The sequence below is a fragment of the Xyrauchen texanus genome, chromosome 10 (genome assembly GCF_025860055.1).
Source record: "Xyrauchen texanus isolate HMW12.3.18 chromosome 10, RBS_HiC_50CHRs, whole genome shotgun sequence".
Classification (NCBI taxonomy): Eukaryota; Metazoa; Chordata; class Actinopteri; order Cypriniformes; family Catostomidae; genus Xyrauchen; species Xyrauchen texanus.
Window position 1 is genome coordinate 45,956,827 of NC_068285.1, and position 17,631 is coordinate 45,974,457.

Below are 17,631 nucleotides of genomic sequence, written 5' to 3' on the forward strand. Positions count from 1 at the left end.
AATATGCATATATAAACAGAAATAATTCACGAATCTCACAAAAATCCAGCATTTTCTTCCCGTTGAGTATTCAACAAATATCTTTCTCTGAAGCGTGTATTCTATCAACCAGAATGAAAAATGTCAGGATCATGATCAAATGTTCCTCTAATTCACAAATCATGACGGTCACTCTGTGACAATCCAAGCAGGTGATCCAGGCTGTTTAAACTCTTTGGAGATTGCCGATTGCGCTAGATCCGCACAAGCACGCGAGTGCAACTTCATAGTAAAAGTGCTTCAGTTGTGCTATATGCAAATGTAAAATCGTGTCAGATTGGTTTGATTCAGTATTTTTTTTTTTGAAAAATGGACATGTGTAGTGGTTTCTACTCAATTCACAGATGATTTTTGATCACGTGTCACTTAAGGTGCGGTTATGAGTGTATCAGATGACCCCTCCCCCTTTTCAATGCTGGGCACCAGTTAAGAATACTATCTTAATTTAAGAACACTTTCAAAAGAGCTGTTTGATCATTTAGAATGAATGTAAATTAGAGAGAATTGGTCATCTGATTTAGCTGAAGGATTTGTGAGAGTCTGGACAACTAGTAGAGTGTGAAGACACAGTTGTAATAAAATTAATGAAAATGATTAACAATAGATCCGCAAGAGTAAATACCACAACGATTAATAATGCTAATAATAAATTTGCTCTGCAAAAGGGTAATAAAAACTCCCGTTCTAATCAAGGCACAGACACGGTGTAAATAACAGATTTATCATGCTGATTAGACTGTTTTGTTTTTAATGAGAGCATTCATGAGAGTGCAGAACAGTGTGCGGAGCGTCATTGAGCTCGTGTCGAAAAGCAGATCTCAAACAGTGTAAACCTGCAGTGAGTGACCGCAGTCATTGTAATGGGAGAGTTTGTCACATTGTTCGATTTGTGTACAATTTATAAAACATTCAATAACAGTTTTGATGTCAAGTTAATAAATAGGCCAATGTGAATTTGATTTGTACAAAATAACTGTTCCAAGTTTGTTTTGGAGGTGTATCCAACATAAACGAATATAGCATGAATAGCATATGTCAGGAATCACCGTCATTGTTATTGTGCATAAGACCCATTTACCACACAGCTGGTATTGGTAAATTTAAAATGTTCACAAACTGGACAAAGTCCTATCACAAATTAATGTTTTTAATTTCCAAAGTGCAACCACTGAGGCAAAAAATGATCTAACGATGATCTTACATGAACAAGATTACCATTGAAGATCTAACGGGATGAATGGTCCCTGTCTCACTGTCATAGCACTCCCTGAATGCAGTAAGTAACTTGGTCAATTTATATAGGCGGTTAAAAAGTTTGAATATTGAATGTCATTATTAACTGTACATGGACTTCTAATTTAAGCAGTAATTCAATTTATTCTGTACCATAGATATCTATTTAATATCATTTTTATTTGGCCTAACATTAACAAACATAACTACAATATTTAATGCTTAAGATGTTTAAAAGATCTGCAGCGCAGCACGTATCCACCATTGAAATCATCTCCGAAGAACCACACAGTTACTTACTTTGTGACGTCACTGTAATTTAATATTTTAACCGACTTTAATAATCGCGATTACAATATCAAGGGCAATAATCGACAATTATGATTTCTGCTATAATCGAGCAGCCCTAGATCCCAATCTAATGAATGAGGCTGCGAAAGTAATTTACATTTTGTCACTTAGCAGACATTTATTTATAGCGTCTTACAAATGAGGAACAGAAGTCAAACAAATGTCAACAATTTTTTTTGTATTTCACCGTCAAGTTCTCAAGAGCATCTGTAGTATAAAAAATAGCACAGAAGAAAGAGATGAAAGCAAAGTTTTTTTTTTATATACACTGGTGGCCAAAAGTTTGGAATAACTTACAGATTTTGCTCTTATGGAAAGAAATATTCACCAAAGTGACATTTAACTGATCACAATATACAATAACATGAAAAATTACAATTAAAATTTGGGGAAATAAATTCATAACTTCTTTTCATAAAAAAAAACCTCCACGTGCAGCAATGACAGCTTTACAGATCTTTGACATTGTAGCGGTCAGTTTGTCCAGATACTCACGTGACATTTCACCCCACACTTCCTGTAGCACTTGCTATAGATGTGACTGTCTTGTCGGGCACTTCTCACACACCTTACACTCTAGCTGATCCCACAAAAGCTCAATGGGATTAAGATCCATAATACTCTTTTCCAATGATCTGTTGTCCAATGTCTGTCTCTTTGCACCCCTGAGACTTCTCTTTACTGTTGTACAAGAAACTGGTGTTGAGCGGGTAGAATTCAATGAAGCTGTCAGCTGAGGACATGTGAGGTGTCTATTTCTCAAACTAGAGACTCTGATGTACTTATCCTCTTGTTTAGTTGTACATCTGTCCTTCCACATCTCTTTCTGTCCTTGTTAGAGCCAGTTGTCCTTTGACTTTGAAGAATGTAGTGTACACCTTTGCATGAAATCTTCAGTTTTTTGGTAATTTCAAGCATTGTCTAGTAGGAGTGTTGAAATTAATCATTTCTATGATGCATCGCGATGTGGAAGTGGACGATTTTGCATTGATGCAGTAATGGACCATAATCGATTATAGCTTACTGACGTTTTTCTGACGTCATTATTCACATACGCGCTTATCGCACTAGCATAAAATGGTGGAGGGAGGCGAAATAAAAAATGCATCCACTATTATAAAAGCCGACATCTGGGCACATTTCGGCTTTTATGAACAAACTGGCAAGCACAAACTGGACAAAACACATGCCGTGTATCACACATGAATAAAACAATATTGGTAATACCACCAACTTAAGAAACCACATTAGCCGTTTTCACCCTGAGATGCTATCGCCTGCCAGTGCAATGGCGGACCCAGCTCAGCCAAAAATAGATCAAGCGATATCAACTTTGTCACCCAACTCGGAGAAAGGGAAGACAATAACCAGATCCGTGGCAGCTTTCATAGCTAAGGATATACAGCCTTATTCTGTGGTGGACAACCCCGGGTTTCGCCACTTGAGTCGCAGCCACTTTACAGAAAAGTTTATACCTGAACTCTACCACAAACCAAAGCCCAGGTAATAGCGTCAATGAGCCAAGCTAATCGAGTAGCAATAACATGTGATTACTGGACTTCGCTCACGACAGAGTTTTATGTAAAGATAATGACACATTACCATAGATTGGACTGGCAGATTTTATCACATGTGCTGCAAACGAGAGCTGTTTATGAGTCTCACATGGGTGCTCATCTGGCAGAGCTACTGTCTCATGTAGTGGAGGAATGGCAGCTATCAGATAAAGATGTAGTCCTTGTGACAGACAATGCATCGAACATGATTGTTGCAGCTCAAGTGGGAAAATTCCCTCATGTAAAATGCTTCACGCATACACTGAATCTCGCGTCCCAGCAGGCACTTAAAGTGACCACGCTCTCCAGGCTTCTGGGCAGAGTCAGACAAATATCAACATTCTTTTACTGCAGCAAGCCACTGTCTGAAAGTGAAACAGCAATGTCTAGGCCTGAAAAATCATAAGCTGATAACTGATGTTGCAACAAGGTGGAACAGTACATACGACATGGTCGAGAGGTTCTTGGAACAACAACCTGCAATCTGTGCCACCTTGCTGTCTCCAGAAGTCAGAAAAGGAGAGTCAGATCTGTGCACTCTCAGTGAAACAGATGTGACAAATGCGGAGAACTCTGTGAGGGCATTAAAGCCTATGAAGGATGCAACCACACTGATGTCAGAAGAGCGCAAACCAACAGTGTCTCTCATTGCTCCTCTAAATGCGCAACTCCTCCAGAATATGTCGAACACAATCAGAGACTCGCCCATGATCCGCGAGATGAAGAGGTACAACAGTGAGGCAGAGAAGAAGATCCTTCATACAGCCTCTGCCCTGGATCCCAGTTTTAAAGGAATGCCTTTTCTCACAGAGGAGGAGAGATTGGAGATATACAGAGGAGTGACTGAGGAGGCTGCATCCTTGGAGGTAATTTAATCATGTTTTTTGTAAAATGTATAAAATTAAAACAAACTTGAAACACTCATAATATTAATAGTTAATAGCTACAATGAGTAAAAATTTTATTAATTCGTTTTTAAATCAAGACTGAAAAAACAGTTATCCTAATATATGTGAGCTGTTGCATTGACTGAGTACACAGTCTACTAGTTTAATGCTATTTTCTATTATTTTGTTCAAACACAGCATGAGTGTACACCTAGGAGGACAAAAGTGGTTGAAGCTCCTGGGGGAACAGGAGCTCTGGAAGAAGAAACCCATGGAGGACAGCCCCTCTGCTCCCAAACGAAAGGCCTCAGTGCTGCTTGTGAGTTTGCTGGGACAGTCTTTCACTGACAATGAAGGTACAGTAGAACCCAAGACCCCCTATGCCAGGGCTGAGGAGGAAATGGAGACATAATGTAAAGCACCATCTCTACCTCTCACTGAGGACCCTTTGAACTGGTGGCGGATCCATGAGGTCACATTTCCCCTTCTCTCTCGGCTGTCAAAAAGATACTTGTGTATTCCAGGCACAAGCGTGTCTGCAGAGCGGGTTTTCTCTACTGCAGGAGATGTGGTCACTGCTAAAAGAAGCACTCTCAAACCAGAGCATGAGGATCAATTTGTGTTCTTACAGAAAAATCTACAAATTCCCAAATACTGAGCAGTGACTCATCTTTGTGATGTTTGGCACATTCAGGAAGTGTCCTGTTCCCAGTGTGTTATTTTATATTTGTTATTTGCTTATATTTTGTATATTAGAGCACTGCAGAATGATTTGTTTTTGAAGACTGATCATATTCACACAATAAGTAGGCTCAGCCTCCATTTCTTTTGGATTATAATTTAATTCAATGTTTATACATTTGTTAACGTTTAAATATTTTATGAAGCACACTGCACTATATATAAGTACTAAAAGCGTATGAAACTGTCAAGTACTGTACTTTAGTATTTACTAGTGTTAATTAGTTCTAAATGCTCCTGTTGTCTGCTGGGTTCAGACTTATGTGTGCTACATTCAGAAAAGTTTACTTTCTTGGAGCAGATAAAATAAGAAGGGAGTTAATATATCTGACTGCTTGTATTTATTGACGATAATGTAGCCATGTGCAGTAATATTGAAATTGAGGATGCAACGCATTGTGATATTGAATCGAAGACATGATAATCGTAATCGAATTAAATCATGAGACCAGTGAAGATTCACACCCCTATTGTATAACCTTCATTCCTCAAAACAATGATTGACTGTCGAGTTTCTAGAGAAAGCGGTTTCTTTTTTGCCATTTTTTTATCTAATATTGACCTTCAGACATGCCAGTCTATTGCAACTCAAAAACAAACACAGAGACAATGTTCAGCTTCATTTAATGAACCTTTAAACTGTGTTTGATATAATGGCAAGTGATTTTCTAGAAACAAATGATCAATTTAGCATGATTACTCAAGGATAAGGTGTTGGAGTGATGCTGCTGTCTAGATTTGATCAAAACTGACTTTTTTCAAATATTGATGGTGCTGTTTTTTACATCAGTAATGTCCTGACTATACTTTGTGATCAGCTGAATGCTACTTTGGTGAATTAAAGTATCAATTTCCTTCTGAAACAGCTAAATCTGTACATTATTCCAAACTTTTGGCCACCAGTGTATATAATTAAACAAAAAAAAATCTTATTAGGTGAACCGCTTCACTGATTATAATAGGAGTTATCTAATATACTGATCTCTCCACTGGGGAAATAATTATGATTATCTAAACTATGATACACGATCATCGGTTCTCTCAGGTAGACGCACTTCTATATAAGTCACTTCAGGATAACGTTTGATGTTCTTTGAGAAGATTTGTTGACTCAAGAGTCTTATTTAAAGGATCCAGTAATGATACCCCATTGTTTATTTTCAGTTTTTGCACATATCTTATTTGTTCTGTTTTAGCCAGACTCTAAAAGTATGAACTCATCATTTTATTTTCACAGTTTTGGTAATAAAAATGCAGTGGAAATGCTTCAGGACCAGATGTTCAGTGGTGTTATAATTTCTTTCTTACCGTTTACATCCTTAAAATGGTCTTTAAATGCGACGGCTGAGTTTCTAATCGCCTCAAAGAAACTCATCCCCCCTTCATTCACACTGTTTATGCCTCCATCCATCCCATTTGCCTTTTAGTCCAACCCATATGCCCCTTCATCTAGTCCAGTCATCCAGTGTGTCTTTATGTGAGTCTCGCTTGAAGCCAGTAACAGAGAAGATGATAATGGCAACATTATAGCTCAACTCACCCCTGGCTAAGCCCTGCTTTAAAATCTATCCAGTCCTACCATAGTAACTGTTGCCATCCACAATATTATCAGACGTTTAGCTTTACAATGCAAGTCTAAGGAAGTCCAGTCCACTGAAAATGGAACTGTGTTTTGACAACCAAAAATATAGTAAACGCTGGTGTTGGGGCACTTATAATTGTACCACAAGGTACCCAGTCTGAGAGGTTCAAAGAAAACGGGATTTAGTATATGAAAAAAAGATGAGTGTGATGTAACATCTTCAGGAACTTTTGTGAGATGATCATTGTCCCAGGAGAGCTGAATATTTCACACGTAACAATGCTGGAGAAGAGATCTGGCCGGATCATTTTACTGGAATAATAGTGGGAGTGACATGGGGAAAAGTTCTCACAGGAAGGAGTGAGAGATGCCCGAAATCATGCAGCTTGAGAGGATTTTAGTTGTGTCACATTGCTCATTTGCAGTGTATTTTCCATCTATGTTCCAAGTTGCACAAGATACAATGAATCTAAAATAATTCCAAAGTGCTTTATCTTGTTGAGGTGATGTTTCTTCAGCATTCATTTTCGTGTGCCACCGCAAACAGAGGTGAAACATACAGCAAGCATCTGGGCGTCAGACTGTTTAAAACTTGCACTTTAGGATCAGTTGTTATCAATTATAGGACAGAGGACTAATTTAAGCATATTTGATTGGCCATTGCCGTTTCATTGCTCAACAGAAATGTCAGTGACTGGTTAGAATACTCAACCGCTGCAAAAATACATAGTAAACGGAATCCATTGAACAACAGGAGTAATCATCAGCTTTCACAATTACATAATCGTGGTAGCTGTAATTAGGGATTCATTTTTTGATTAATTGTGCAGCATCTTACTAATGATTTCTGACTAGCACGGTTTTGAAGCTTGTAATGCAGCACTCCAGACTGCAACAAAAATGGTCACACATGTGACCAAAAATTAATTATTGTGACAATAATTTAAAATCTAGTTACCATTGGCAACAGTCAGGATGTGTGCTTGCATATGCGATTTCGTCAGATATCTTGTGAGTTATTGAACAAATTACTCTTTTGTACCGGATCTTTAAAATGAAGAGCTCGTTTGGACTCAGGAGCTCAGGTTAACGGTTTGAATTCGAGTCACTTTCTCAGCGAATCTGCCATCAGTGAGTTCCCAACTGGGAATGCAGACATTTCAAAATAGTCACATGTGTATTTCGGGCTTGTATATAATGAAAGGTCCCATGTTATGTACGAAATTATTATTTTTTTTATCCTGATTAATATTATTTGGTATTGGAGTAACAAAATAAACTACATCTGGGATTTCATTCAATTTGCATTCTTGTAGTCTTTGTGTCTGTAAAGACAAATTATGATTTTTTATATTATAATATTATATATATATATCAAAAGAGAAAGAGACACACACACACACACACACAAAAGTTGAGTAATGTACAGATTTTGCTGTTTTGGAACCAAATTGGCATTCAGCTGATCACAAAGTATAGTCAGAACATTACTAATGTAAAAAACAACAACATCACTATTTGAAAAAAAAAAAAAAAAAGTCATTTTTGATCAAATCTAGACAGCAGCATCACTCCAACACCTTATCCTTGAGTAATCATGCTAAATTCATCATTTGGTTCTAGAAAATCACTTGCCATTATATCAAACACAGCTGAAAGATATTTGGTTCATTAAATGAAGCTGAACATTGTCTTTTGTGTTTGTTTTTGAGTTGCCACAGTGTGCAATAGACTGGCATGTCTGAAGGTCAATAATGGCAAAAAAGAAACAGCTTTCTCTAGAACTCATCATTGTGATCCATTGAATGCCACTTTGGAGAATAAAAGTACAAATCTCTACATTATTCCAAACTTTTGGCCCACAGTGTGTATGTATGTATATACATATAAAACATTTGTGATGTGAGATCCAGCTTTTGATAGGACAATTGAGGGACTCATACACAACTATTACACAAGGTGCAAACGTTCACTGATGCTCAACAAGGGAACATACTACTACATTATATTTTATGTAAATACCAGTTATGTTGATCCTGAAGGGCAGTACTAAAAAAAAAAAAAAAAATTGTATCTCTTATATTGTATTCTGAAATGGGGTGTGAAAACTTATGAGACAAAAGGGGAATGCAAATTTGTGCACTCAAATATACAGTATAATAAACACCCGATTAATTCATTTTTTTTTTTTTTTTTTGTCTTTCTATCTTGTTTTTGAACAAAACCAAGCAATTCTGTGATGTGACAACTAAAACAGCCATTTGGCTACTAAACGTTTCAGTTAGGAGGCAATGTCTCCTTATGCCGAGTTTACACTACACGATTTTAAGCCCAATTATCGCTCGCTAACAGTTTTGTGGCGATTGCCCCCAAAAGGCCGCAATCCTAGGCAAATCAGAGCTCGCAAGGCATGAATTATCAAAGACGTGATTTTAGAGAAATGCCGGCATGTCTCTGACGTCAGTGAGATATCTAGAATGTTAAATATTTGGACCTGTCTGCGATTCCAAACCATGCCATGTGAATATGTTTTGACTGAATACAACAGCAGCGTTGACCTACAGCCAATGAGAGAGCAGGAAAAAGGGCACAGGAAGTTTCAGTGGGAGGAGTCCTGATGTACCTGCAACAGAACATCAACTAGCATGTCTGCGGTATCAAGAAAGTCTCATTGGACCGAAGAAATGGAGGAAAAGTTAGTGGAACATTGGCAGGAGCACCAGTGCATATTTGATGTTTCCTCTGAAATGTACCACAACCAGGTGGAGAAAGAGAAGAGTTGGAGAGAAACTGACAATTCTCTTGGACATTCAGGTAAACTAAAAGGTAGATTTTTCAGTAGGAGGTACTTTTTCATATTGTAACCAATAAAATATATGATTAAAAACATACACATCATATTCTGAAATGCACAACATATGATGACGCATTTGTTTTCGTATCTCGCATCACTTCTCGTGTGCACTCTGTAATTTGGAGTCCAGGCAGAGTCTTCCGGGATTCGTCAATAGTGAAATGTTTTGTAATGTGTTCACCCGTCGCCGATTCATCGTGCAATTTGAAAAAGCTGGGATTTCCACGACAAGACAGACAGTTGTGTAATATGAACGGTACCACGATACAACGTCTTTGAAAGTCATGTAGTGCGTAGGAGGCATTAGTCAAATTTTTGGAGCCCTGTAATATCTAAAAAAATATCTCAAATGACAGAATAATAGTGATAACAATTTGTATCAAAATAATTGTGATTATCATATTAACCCTTATCAAATTGTGAATCAAATAAAATTCACGTTTGGTGTGAAAAGGTCATCAGACTTTTGTTTTCATTCAATTTTTTTTTTTTCCTTTGGTGGATGATAAACCGAGTTACAATTAATAATAGCATTGACTTACACTTGTCTTAGAGTGACACAAGCTCTATCCATAGACAAGAATATCATCATAGAGACTCGGTAGTAGATTATTTTACATGGGCCAGTAAGTTAACAGCACAAACACCCTAGCAACTACCCAGAACATCCGAGCAACGCCCTAGCAACTACCCAGAACATCCGAGCAACGCCCTAGCAACTACCCAGAACATCCGAGCAACGCCCTAGCAACTACCCAGAACATACTAACAACACCCTAGCAACTACCCAGAAACCACTAGCAATGCCCTAGCAACCACTAAGAACGCAATACAAAGCACAGTAATACCCTGGCGACCACCCACAAAAAACAAGCATTGTTAGGGGGAATTTTTCTTGTCAAAGCCAATCAGGGTTTTTTCTTCAGAAAATGGACTCATCTAGAAACACATTATATATGGTTTTTTTATGCTTTAAGATTAATTGTAATGATCGGCGAGGCTGATTGATCGGACAATATTTAGCCATTTTGAGGCCAGTAACTGTGGCCTCTTGGCTGATAACAGAAATGTTAGTTCATGATTCACTGCCATTTACCAGCAACATTTATAATGGATAGCTCACGCTTTCGGTGAGGTCCATCAGTACTCACCCCAGTCCTCGCTGGTCAGCAAGTTATCAGCGCAGAAGCGGCTGTCCAGATCAGACAGCAGCAGCTCCGCGGTCATCATCAGCAAACACACCACCGGGAACAACACACAGTCAAATTACACTGGCGCTGACGAAGTCACGTCCAGCGGCTGTATTACCACATCACAAACGAGTCCGTCAGTTAGTGAAACTTCCGAAACCATGAAACGGGTCACTGAATTTATTATATTCGTTTAAATTCGACTTAGTTCGTCATCGCGCACCACCGCTCACTGACACACAGACAAGGAAATTAATTTCCTTAAAAAGTCCCTCCTCTTTTTGCTCAGCAGAGCCAATCGAAATGTAGAACAGAAAATTGGCAGGACGGCTCGCCACACGGATAACAAACCAAATGTAATTGGACGAGCGATAAGCCAATCGTTTGACTATCTAGCAGAAAAGGTGGGTTATAGTCCAATCGGCGCAGATAATTTTGAATGATTGCTGCAAGATCCAATAAATGACAAGCTATTTAGAAGTTACTGGAGATTGACAGAATTATTGAGCAATAAATGTAGAGCTTGTAACGCCACGACAGTACTCTGCATCGCTCCTTTGTTCCTGATGTAGTTGTTTTCATGGCGAATTTCGTTCTTTGCACAATGTGTGATACAGTCATTAAAACCGAGTGAAGAGCGGTTTTAATTGGTATTAATTAATAAATTAGAGCTACAAACACATAGAAGGTTCCTGAATTAATAGCTCTTACACAACCCTCGGTTATTTAAGGATAGTCTTGTCACGTGGAGTCGAGCATGAGCACAGCAGCATGTAGAACGCATGACAGAAAGGGGGGGGTAACTTTTGCCCACAAGCCACATTTTACTAGCGTTATAATAGCAGCTATTTTTTTTACCAATTCAAATATAATAAATAACTAACCACACATGCAAGTAATATCAAAGGATTTAATCATGGGAGATGCAATACTTAACTCAGTCAAGTCAATTTTATTTGTATAGCGCCTTTCACAACATACATCAAAGCAGCTTTACAGAAGATAAGGCATTAACAGACGATAAAACTAATGTCTATAATGTCGATGAATCATCATTGTGTAATTAGATAAAATACAATTGTTTATCGTGTTTAAAAATAAGTAATTAAATAATAATTGTATTAATAACCCCAGTGAGCAAGCTGAAAGCGACTGTGGCAAGGAACACAAAACTCCATAAGATGTTGATTAATGTAGATTAATGAAGAAAAATATGCTTGGGAGAAACCAGATGCACTGTGAGGGCCAGTTCCCCTCTGACTAACATCATGAATATAATGTAAATATTACTTTTGCATAGTTAAAGTCATGGTTTAAAATTATTAAACTAAGTAAGTGTTAAGTGTCAGTGTTTAAACATCAATTTTGTATGAACTGTAAGATTAATGACCAATGTCTATAAAGTCCATTCTGGATTAATTGCTGAAGTTCACATAGGTGCAATTGTCTTGTTAATTGGCTGATGAAGGCTTTTGTTGGCAATTGTTAGTCTATGCATTCCATTTCAAGATCATAGTCAATCAGTAGACCGAGGTGATGCAGGCAGATATCAGGGATGTGAAACGCAGTTCAACCTGGCCGGTAATTTCGGTGAGGTTCGGTGTGCTCCATCCTAAGTCCATGGTTCAGACAAAGACATATGAAGTATCCCATGTCTTATGGTTGGAGTTGGCATCAGTTCATCCTCTGAAGTCCATCATAATAGATTGAAGTGATGTTTGGCTGGCACCGGCTGCATTTAGTCATCATCATTCAGCGACACGTAGCAGTGGAGTGCAACACGAAGCATGAATGGTGCTGGATCCAGCCGGTTGACCTCTGGTGACCTCAGGATGTGAGTCCTGAGGGTGAGACAGGGAAACAAATTAAATAATATAATTCAATTACCATTCAATTTATTGCAGAGATATAAATCATGATCAATGTTTCTGGTTTCTTACAATTTATTAACTAAAATGTATTTAACTAAATTAAAAAGAACCAAGTCCTTCAGGTTCAGGTTCACCACTGAAGAGCTGCAAACGTTTGGCAAACATTTGCAGCAAATACAAGCTCATTTGCATGTGGAAAATAATGAGTGGCAAGTTTGTGAGAGCTCTAGATTTTTTGTTATCTACAGTTTTCGGAAATTGAAAACAATCATCTGTTATAAATTGTGAAACACTTCTGTGTTCAGGAAAATTGTGGATAGGGGAAATGGTAACACTGCACAATAAGGTTCCATTCATTTAGTTATTTATTTTTTATTTAATTATCCTTTATTTAACCAGGAAGATTCCATTGAGATATGAGATCTCTTCTTCCAGAGAGTCCTGGTCAAGATGGCTGCACCAACAATTTCACATAAAAAACACAATTACACATTTGAAACAACAAATAGTACATAAAAAAAAAAGACAAAAATGTAAAAGTATTATCCAGAAAATATTTACATTGTATTAAGTTGGTCACGTATCTTTTTTCTGCCCACTATTAGAGTTAGTTTACAATATGTCACCAGTCGTACTCGACCTGCCCCAAGAGGGATTTGAACCGGCCATCCCTGTCATGGGAGTCAGATGCGCTTGCAAGGAGGCTATAAAGCCATGGCTATATATCCACCATGCCCTGTTGTAGACATGTAAATAACATTGCATGTTATTCGTCATGATTTGTGAATTTGTGTGACACAGCCCACTAATCCGCAATCAGTGTTTTGTTTTGTGGAATACTTTTTTTATAATGCTTAAGCCTATATCTCCAAAAGCTGAACAACTTGTCTTGACCAGTTGGTTTATTAATTTTTTGTCAAAGCACAGTTTTTGTCTGTCAACCCTTGTTAAGTTGGTGATAAGTCTGGAACATAAAAAATAGGTGCTCTTCACTTTTAATGGCTTTTTCCAGTTAACACGCAGTCTTGGGGTTCATGCACATTCACTCGTTTTAGAGCTTGATTTGTGAAAACATTCATAGTCACATTTGATCATGTTTGATTGTGTCTTATTGCTCGATCACATTGCCTTGTGTAAGATCATCCAAGACCATCACCACATGCTCCAACCAGAAGCCGTGGATGACTGCGGAGGTGCTTGCGCTGCTGAGGAAGACCACACCTCCCCACAACGACCAGGTGCTCTGTCTTACCATGGCTGATGTGAGGAAAACTCTACATAGAATCAACCCACGGAAGGCTGCTGGACCAGACAAAATTCCTGGCAGGGTGCTCAGAGGATGTGCAGACCAGCTGGCAGATGTTCTTACTGACATCTTCAACATCTTCTGAGCAGCACCGTCATTCCAACGTGCTTCAGCTCAGCATTCAACACAATCATTCCTCAGCACCTGATTGGAAAGCTGAACCTGCTGGGCCTGGACACCTCCCTCTGCAACTGGATCCTGGACTTCCTGACTGGGAGACCTCAGTCAGTCCGGATCGGGAACAGCATCTCCACCACCACCACACTGAGCACTGGGGCCCCCCTGGGAAACCGCGTACCCTGAGGCCGCATTCATTGTTACCGGGGACTTTAACAAAGCCAATTTTAAAAGAATCACACCAAAATACCACCAACACATCAGCTTCAACACACGAGGGGACCGTGTTTTGATTCATTGCTATTCTCCTTTCTGGGATGGCTACAAATCCCTCCCCGACCCACTTACGGGCAGAAACTGAAACAGGAAGCGCCCACTCTCAGAACGATCCAGTGCTGGTCGGACCAATCAGACTCTATGCTACAAGACTGTTTTGATCATGCTGATAGCGTAAAGTGTTTCATCAGGAAGTGCATAGAGGATGTTGTTCCGACCAAAACAATACGGATCTACCCCAACCAGAAACCATGGGTTAACGGCGATGTTCACGCGGCACTTAATGCGCGGACCTCCGCTTTTAATTTCGGGAACGCGGAGGAGCATAAACAAGCCAGTTATGCCCTCCGTAACACTATCAGAGCAGCCAAATGCTAGTACAGGCACAAAATTGAAAGAAAGTTCAACACCACCAACTCTAGAAGTATATGGCAGGGAATTAACATCATAACGGACTACAAAGGGAATAAAAACTCTGTTGTGAACACGGTTGCCTCTCTCCTGGATGAGCTTAATACATTTTATGCTCGTTTCGAGGAAAATAACACCACCCTCACGGAGAGAGCCCTCGCGGCCAACGCTACAGAGGATGGTTCAATCACCGTCTCTGTTGCTGATGTAACCCGATCCTTCCGACGGGTGAACATTCATAAAGCCGTGGGTCCAGACAGCATTCCGGGCCACGTCATTAGAGTGTGCGCGACATAACTGGCTGGTGTTTTTACGGACATTTTCAACCTGTCCCTCTCCCTGTCTGTAGTCCCCACATGCTTCAAAACTTACACCATTGTGCCTATACAAAAGCAATCAAAAATCACTTGTTTAAATGACTAGCGTCCTGTTGCTCTGACCCCCATCGTCAGCAAATGCTTTGAGAAGCTAATCAGAGATTACATCTGCTCTGTGCTGCCCACCTCTTTGGACCCTTTGCAGTTTGCCTACCGCAACAACCGCTCCACTGATGATGCCATTGCATCTACAATACACACTGCTCTCTCCCATCTGGAAAAAAGGAACACATATGTGAGAATGTTGTATGTAGACTACAGCTCAGCATTCAACACCATAGTGCTCTCCGAGCTTGATGTGAAACTCCGGGCTCTGGGCTTAAACAGCTCGCTGTGCGGCTGGATCCTGCACTTCCTGTCAGACAGACGTCAGGTGGTTAGAATGGGCAGCAACATCTCCTCATCACTGACCCTCAACACTGGAGCCCCGCAGGGCTGTGTTCTCAGCCCATTCCTGTATTCCCTATTCACACATGACTGTGTGGCAACACATAGCTCCAATGCCATTGTTAAGTTTGCTGATGATACAACGGTGTTAGGTCTCATCGCTGACAATGATGAAACAGCTTACAGAGAGGAGGTGCACACTCTGACACGCTGGTGTCAGGAGCACAACCTCTTCCTCAACGTCAGTAAAACCAAGGAGCTTGTAGTGGACTTCAGGAGGAAAGACAGAGAACACAGCCCCATCACCATTAATGGAGCACCGGTGGAGAGAGTCAGCAGCTTCAAGTTCCTCGGTGTCCACATCACTGAGGAACTCATATGGTCCGTCCACAATGAGGCCGCTGTGAAGAAGGCTCACCAGCGCCTCTTCTTCCTGAGACGGCTGAGGAAGTTTGGAATGAACCACCACATCCTCACACGGTTCTACACCAGCACTGTAGAGAGCATCCTGACTGGCTGCATAGCTGCCTGGTACGGCAATAGCAGCGCCCACAACAGCGAAGACCTGCAAAGGGTGGTGCGAACTGCCAGAAACATCATCGGAGGTGAGCTTCCCTCCCTCCAGGAGATCTATAACAGGCGGTGTGTGAAAAAAGCTCGGAGGATCATCAGAGACTCCAGCCACCCGTGTCATGGGCTGTTCTCACTGCTACCATCAGGCAGGTGGTATTGCAGCATCAGGACCCGCACCAGCCAACTACATGACAGCTTCTTCCCCCAAGCAATCAGAATTTTGAACACTTGATCTCTTACGATCAATATACATCAGCACTGCACTTTATTAATCTTACACTGGACCATCATAAATTATATTCTCTATACAATACAACCTACTGCATTTTTTTTTATACACTTTATATATTTTATCGTATGTGCATTCTATATTGTTTGTATTGTTTACTGTACATTGTATATAATTATTGTGTTGTGTAAGTAAGTGTACATTTGATATGTAAATTGTGTTGTGTAAGTATGTTGTTTACTGTAATTGGTATATGTCTCATCACTGTAATGACTGCTATGTTGCTCGGAACTGCACACAAGACTTTCACCTACTGATGCACTTGTGTATATGGTCGTGTGACAATAAAGTGATTTGATTTGATATATATATATGCAATATATGTGAATTCAGAAAAATATAATATCTTCAGCATATCTAAACTGACAACAATAAATTCAGAATATGGATTACACTCAAATAAATCCACAATCTTATGACATCCACATAATAAGATCACATACAAATAATTTAGAGTATAAAACTTACAGATTATACCTTTCTCATGAGCAAATATATAAGCAAGAACAACATGTATGCAGCCTTGAGATCTCCACCATGTGCTCTGACTAAAACAAGATGACTGCAACATACTTAATGCACTACAGTTCCAACCAGTAGGTGTCAGCATTCAGACAAAGAAACCACAATTTAATTCAGAACACTGATTTAGGAAGAAAAACACCACTGTTTCTTAGCTTTATATCTCATGCTACATATATAAAAGTGAAGATTTGTTCATATATTCATAAACATTTACAATAAAACAAGTATTAAACTGGATTTGTGAAAGTTTTCACAAATTGATTTTACTAAGTTTGATAGCTTCATACGCATTGGCATTGTGAAATATTAATTGTCAATGGATTAAATGTCTTAAAATTGTAAAAAGTATTAATATTGTTATGATTCTCTTTGTGTTTAGCATCTGTCTTTTGTTTCTGTGGACTACATTCCCCATAATTCACTGCCCTCATCACTACCGGCTGTTCCCAATTGTTTTCACCTGTCTTCCATTACCTCATTTATCCTTGTGTATATAATGCCCTGATGTCTGATTTCTGGTTGTTTTTGTTTCCCAGTCTTGCCCTGTTCCAGCGTTTCATCATTAAAGTTTGTTGCACCTAGATCCTGCTCTCGTGTCGTCCTTCAAACATTACAGAACAACTTATCATACAAAATGGATCTAACAGCTTACTTTATTCATTTGAACCAGGTGGATTTACCCATCAAAGAATACTCTCATCTTTTCTAAACCATTGCCAGCTAAACAGGATTTGCTGATTCCCACCTGGAATCAATTTATCGGCTCTGACTTACAGCTCACTGGTGGAGGGAATTGCCTGAGGAGTGTAACCTCAGTTGGAGAGAATACGTGAGGTTAACCCTTGAAAGTCTAGCGTCAGAGGATCCTCCACTCCCTACCCTGATCCTGGCTTCCGAGCCTTCCACGCCCTGTCACGGCCACGCCTGAGACTGTTCCATGACCTGCCACCCCTGTATCTGCTCCGCGCCATGTCAAGGCCAAGCCTCCCGTGGCTCCCGTCTCGAAGCCTCCCCACCTGTCTCCAAGTGGAATGATCTGCCACTGATGTTGGTGCGTAGGGCCATA

General features: G+C 39.6%; 1 protein-coding gene across 1 annotated transcript in view; it reads right to left on the reverse strand.

The window, feature by feature from the left end:
* atf6b (activating transcription factor 6 beta) overlaps positions 1-10,666 on the reverse strand; it is a 36,470-nt gene extending 25,804 nt beyond the window's left edge. Inside the window, exon 1 of the mRNA XM_052135532.1 lies at positions 10,395-10,666. Within this exon, the coding sequence (XP_051991492.1) occupies positions 10,395-10,473 (79 nt within the window). The 5' untranslated portion in view covers positions 10,474-10,666. The remainder of the gene's footprint in view (positions 1-10,394) is intronic.
* Positions 10,667-17,631: the final 6,965 nt, after the last annotated feature.